Below are 5,175 nucleotides of genomic sequence, written 5' to 3' on the forward strand. Positions count from 1 at the left end.
GAGCTGCCCCAAGGCGTGGCCGTTCTACAACCCAGGGCACACCAGCCTGGGGACTGACAAATCCCTGTGGGAAATAGACTTGCACTAAAGCAGCACGAGAGGTTCCTTTGTATTCAAAACCATCACCTCCAGGCATCACTGAAAGAGGAAACACTCCTGGGGATTACTGGCAAATGGATTTTCTGAGCTACCACGCCAACATAGGCTCAGGTACCTCCTGGTGTTGGTGGATCCCTTCTTGGAGGTCCAGAACTTCTCCTGCCACACCAATAAGGCCAGGGAAGTCACCCAGGCACTCCCCCAAGAGATCATCCCCAGGCTCAAGGTGCCTGCAGGGATGGCATCTGATAGGGGACCCCAAGTGGTATCTGAGGTGTGGCAGCAACTCAGTGAGCAGTGGGGAGTGGGACTGGGGGGGACTGGGGGAACATGGGCCTGTGGGATTGGGGTCCTGGAGGGTGAACAATAAGAGAGAGAATAGAAATTGAGATCTCTTAAAGGTGCTTAATAGGGTTTAAAAAGAAGTAGTAAAAACCAAGAAAAGGATGTAAAAGTGTGTACAGAGAAGAACAAAGGTGGGTGGAACCTATGGAGAAAGAGATAAAGGGCACTCCTGTGAGGGGTTTTGGCAAATTCTGTAACACAGAAGGAGCAGTGTCTGCCAAAGGTGACAGTTCAAGGTGAGGTTATCTGGCACACTGGGGCCCTCAGTGAAAACCACACTGAGAAAAGTCATTTTTAGGACTCTCCAGGACCATAAAAGGATTTCAAGAAAGAGGTGGAGCCATGCAAATTATTGCTAGGAAATGTACAGTTTCTGTACTAGGTGAGGGACACATTATAACGAATATTTGCAATTGTGGTGGATAAAGACCCTGTGGCAAAGTCCCCCGTGACCTGCAGGACCAGGACAGATCCACTGTGAGTCTGAGCTGATAAAGAACTCAGTTTTTATGCTACCTCCAGTTCCATCAGGGAGTTCACTCCAGCTGATTTTGGTATCGGGGCTGGGGGGACTCCAGGGGAACTCTTGGGGGGACGTGGGATTGAGGGATTGGGATTGCGGTGCTGGGGGGACCCTGGGGGAGTCACAGGTCTGGGATTGGGGTCATGAGGGGCTCTGGGGGAAAATGAGGGGGGACACGGGATGGTGAGAGTGGGACTGGGGTGATGGGGAGGCTGGGAGACACTGTGGGGGCAGAGGGTGATGCCTGGATTTGGGTTGATGTCCTGGGGTGACACCAAAGGAACTGGGGAATGGGAGTAGGAGTGGGGTCTGGGGATGAGCCGAGGGGGACACCGGGGGGCTCAGAGAGTGACGCCAGGATTTGAGGGGACGTGTATTCATGGGATTAGGATTGGGCTTCTGGGGGGCCAGGAGGACACGGTACTGTGGGATTGGGGTTCCTGGGCCTGGGGGACATTGGGGAGGGATAAGTAACCCCAGGATTTGGGATGAGGGAGCCCAGACATGCCCAGGGCTCTGCTGGCCAGGAGTGCCTCCCTTCCCCCTGGGCTGACCCCACTCCCCTCCCCAGTCCCTCACTGATGAACCCTCCCTGTGTCTCCCCTGTGTCTCCTTTGTGTCCTCCAGTGTCCACACTGGTCCCTGTGGCCTCTCCCCTCCATGGCCCCCCTGGCTCAGACCCTGGCACTGCTGGCAATGGCCATGGCCACCATGGGCTTCGAGGTGGTGCCCCTGGACATGGCCCAGGACTCCTTCGATGACCAGTACCAGGGATGCGGCCCTGCAATGACTGAGGTGTTGCCAGCCCTCAACCGCTCTGACTTTGGGCAGAACCCTCTCTTTGCCAAGGCCTGGACTAAGGCCAGAGCTGAGTGGCAGAGTCAGGGGTCCCGTGTGTCCCCTCTGTCATCCCCAGCCCAGGCCATCGCCCTCATGGCCTACACGATGAATGACCTGTACGGAGAGTTCAACCCAGGTGTGCACACGGCCGGGCGCTCCAGGCAGGAATACCGGGACAACTTCCACTTCAAAACACTGCATTTCCTGCTGACCCAGGCCCTGGCGACACTGAGGGTCACTCAGGGACCAAAGTGTCAGAACGTGTACCGGGGGGTGTGTGGGGTCAGGTTCCAGGCAGTGTCCGGTGACGTCGTGCGGTTCGGTCGATTCACGTCGGCGTCACAGAATGTAACAGCCTCCCAGCAATTTGGGAGAGACACGATGTTCCAGGTGTACACGTGCCACGGTGCAGAAATCCACGAATTCTCCAAATATCCTGGCGAGATGGAGGTGCTGATCCCACCCTTTGAGACCTTCGAGGTCATCGAAGTCAGCAAGAAAGGAGAAAGGCTATGGATTCAGCTCCGCTCCACAGGGACCTTCAGCAAATACAACTGCGAGTGGCTGCAAGGTGGCGCCACAGATGAGAGCCTGGGGCGATGGGGACACCCACTGGGGATGGGGCAGGGACATGGGCACCCAGTGTGGCTGCGGGGACAAGGACACCCCATGCTGGGCAGAAGGAGAGGGAAAGCCAGTGCTGGGGACACTCTCTGGATGTGGTGAGAAACCAAGTGCTGGGGGCACCCACTGTGGCCATGGGGACACCAGGATAAGGCACAGGGGACAATGAGACTCACTGGGCATGGGGGGACAGCGACACCCAGTGTTGGGGAGAGCCACTGTGGACAGGGAATACCCATGACAGGGCACCGAGGGTGGGGACACTGACTGAGAGTTTGGGGACAGGGACAGCCCATGCTGGGGACGCCAATCTCGGGACACCCATTGTGGGCATGGGGACAGGAATGGCCATGACAGGGCACGGGGATGGGGACCCCCACATCTGGGTGGAGACAGGGTCAGGGAGAGCCCAGCCAGGGGACCACAGGGACAGGGATGTCCCCATTCTGATCCTGTCCCTCCCCACCAAAGGCAGTGCTGTGGGGCTGGGCCCTGTGTGCTGGACGTGGGTGGGCTGGGAGCCCTCATGGCCCTTCCTGAACCCCTGTCCCCAGCTGTCACCTGCCATGGCACCTCCTGACTCCCCCTGATCCCTGTCACCCCTACGACCACCATGACCCCTCTGCCCTCCCCAGGCCGCGTGCCCCCCTGTGCCCCCCCGCAACACCCTGTCACCTGTCACCTCATGGCCCCCATCTCTCCTGTCACCCCTAACCCCCCATTATGGTCCTCCCCCACCCCCTCACTCCCCCCATATGATCCCCCTGACGTCCGTCTCTTTGTCTGACAGGTGGCAGCGCCCCCAGGGCTCCCTTCCATGTCGGAGGACTCCTCCTGGCCACCACGGCCCTGGCAGTGGCCACTGGGATCCTCTGAGCCACGAGGCCACTGTGGTCTCCAAGGTCGCTGTGGTCACTGTGGCAAGCATGGCCGCCATGGCAACCAAGGTCACTGTCATCCCTGTGGCCACCACAATCACCAATACCACCATGACCTCTGGAGAAACGAGGCCACCAAGGCTACCAAGGCCACCACAGCCACTCTGGCCACCTTGGCAGCTATTGCCACCATGAGGTCACTGCGGCCACCATTGTCATTGAAGCACTGTGGCCACCACAGCCACTCTGGCCTCATGGTCACAAAAATCAACAAGGCTTCTGTGGCCACCATGATCACCAAGAGACCCGGAGTCACCACAAAGTTACAACAGCCACTGTAGCCACTGTGGCCACCGGTATCATTGTGCAAAGCAATTCTATTAAATAATTCTATCAAAACAATTCCATTAAATAAATCTGACAAAGCCAGAACAAAGTGACAATTCCTAAGCAGGGCTCAATGTCAGTCCTCACACCAACACTCCTGGGAACGTCTCTTTCTCGCTGCCTCGAGGAGGATCCCTCAGGAGCACTCCCTCCCAAGGGAGGAACCTCACACACATTTCATTTCCAGCAGGAACAGGGGAGAGGAATCTCTGTCTGAGAGGGGACTGGACATTCCCAGGGTCAGTTGATAGATGGCCAGGCCCAGTTCTGGTCTTTTAGCCTCAGTGTGCAATTCAGGGATGGTAATTTCATCTGGTTTTTGCCCAATTCAGCAACAAAAGCAGCACCTGACCCCTCCCAGGACACCCCTGATGGCCACAAATGGGGCATTGTCCCTGGGGTGCATTCCAGGCAGAGCCTCCTGCCACATCCTGCACTTCAGGGGGATCTTAAAGGCTGGAAACTGGGAGGTTCAAGAGGGCAAGGGCAGATCCTGTCCCTGGGGAGGCACAGTCCCCAGTGCCATTCCTGGCTGGTTGGACTTGCTGGAGCAGTACTGGAGAAGAACCTGCAGGTGCTGGTGGGTGACCAGTGAAGCTGGCCATGTGGCCTGGGGCCAGGAGGGATCCAGGGGGTATCAGGAAGGGTGGGGTCAGGAAGTCAGGGAGTGACCGTGCCCCTCTGTCCTCCCCAGGGAGGCACATCAGGAGTGCTGTGTCCAGCTCTGGCAGTGCTGTGACCAGTTCTGCCCAGTGCCATGTCCAGTTAGGGGCTGCTCTGGACCCAATCCAGGTCTCAGGGATGATTCTGCCTGAGCTGGGAGGTTGGGCCAGGTGCCCACTCTGGGTCCTTCCAGCCTGACCCATGCCGGGATTTGGGGATTCTGGCAGTTGTGGTTCAGGAATTGTCCACCGGAGGGCAGCAGCGAGCGTGGGAAATCAGTGGCTCTGTGCAGTTCCGGGTGCCAACAGCAGGCGGCAGCACGAGCTGCTGGTGCTGCCCAGCGCCCGCCCCGCCCCATCCCGGCCCCGGGGGCTCTGCAATGGTTTGGGCTGGAGCGACCTTAAAGCCCGTCCGGTGCCAGCCCTGCCATGGGCAGGGACATCTTCCCCTGGGCCAGGCTGCTCCAGGCCCTGCCCAGTCTGGCCTTGGACACAGCCAGGGATGGGGCAGCCACAGCTTCTCTGGGTAACCTGTGCCAGGGCATCACCACCGCCACAGGGAAGGATTTTATAGGAAAGATGGGTGCTGATGTCTTTGTAAAACTACTCGGAGGGTCGAGGATCTTTAGGTGATATTGTTGTCAGTGTCTTCAAAATGGGTCTTGATATGTCTACACAGGAACACATGTGGTTTGTCATAGAACCCTGGTGGCTTGGCCAGAAAGTTTGAAGTCCTGATCATTCATCTAATAAGAGAAATTGTTCCCCACAAAGTCTATTCTATAACCCAGACAGCCTGAACTTCTGAACTTAGGGA

The 5,175-nt window shown here is 57.6% G+C and overlaps 1 protein-coding gene across 2 annotated transcripts; it reads left to right on the forward strand.

The window, feature by feature from the left end:
- The first annotated feature begins 609 nt into the window (after window positions 1-609).
- LOC129124185 (erythroblast NAD(P)(+)--arginine ADP-ribosyltransferase-like) lies at window positions 610-3,725 on the forward strand. 2 transcript variants are annotated; one of them, XM_077191887.1, is made up of 3 exons: window positions 610-921; window positions 1,595-2,378; window positions 3,222-3,725. In XM_077191887.1, exons 2-3 carry the CDS (start codon window positions 1,628-1,630, stop codon window positions 3,305-3,307), a joined length of 837 nt encoding a protein of 278 aa, XP_077048002.1. In that variant the 5' UTR covers window positions 610-921; window positions 1,595-1,627; the 3' UTR covers window positions 3,308-3,725. The 2 variants fall into 2 exon arrangements, with proteins under 2 accessions (XP_077048002.1, XP_054494971.2); XM_054638996.2 differs by lacking the exon at window positions 3,222-3,725 and having other exon boundaries at window positions 1,595-2,582.
- The last annotated feature ends 1,450 nt before the right edge of the window (window positions 3,726-5,175 follow it).

This window comes from Agelaius phoeniceus, chromosome 1 (genome assembly GCF_051311805.1).
Source record: "Agelaius phoeniceus isolate bAgePho1 chromosome 1, bAgePho1.hap1, whole genome shotgun sequence".
NCBI classification, from domain to species: Eukaryota; Metazoa; Chordata; class Aves; order Passeriformes; family Icteridae; genus Agelaius; species Agelaius phoeniceus.

What these genes read in the sequence shown, in the direction of transcription:
- LOC129124185 (XM_054638996.2), top strand. Translation starts at nt 1,628, where the DNA reads ATGGCCCCCCTGGCTCAGACCCTGGCACTGCTGGCAATGGCCATGGCC.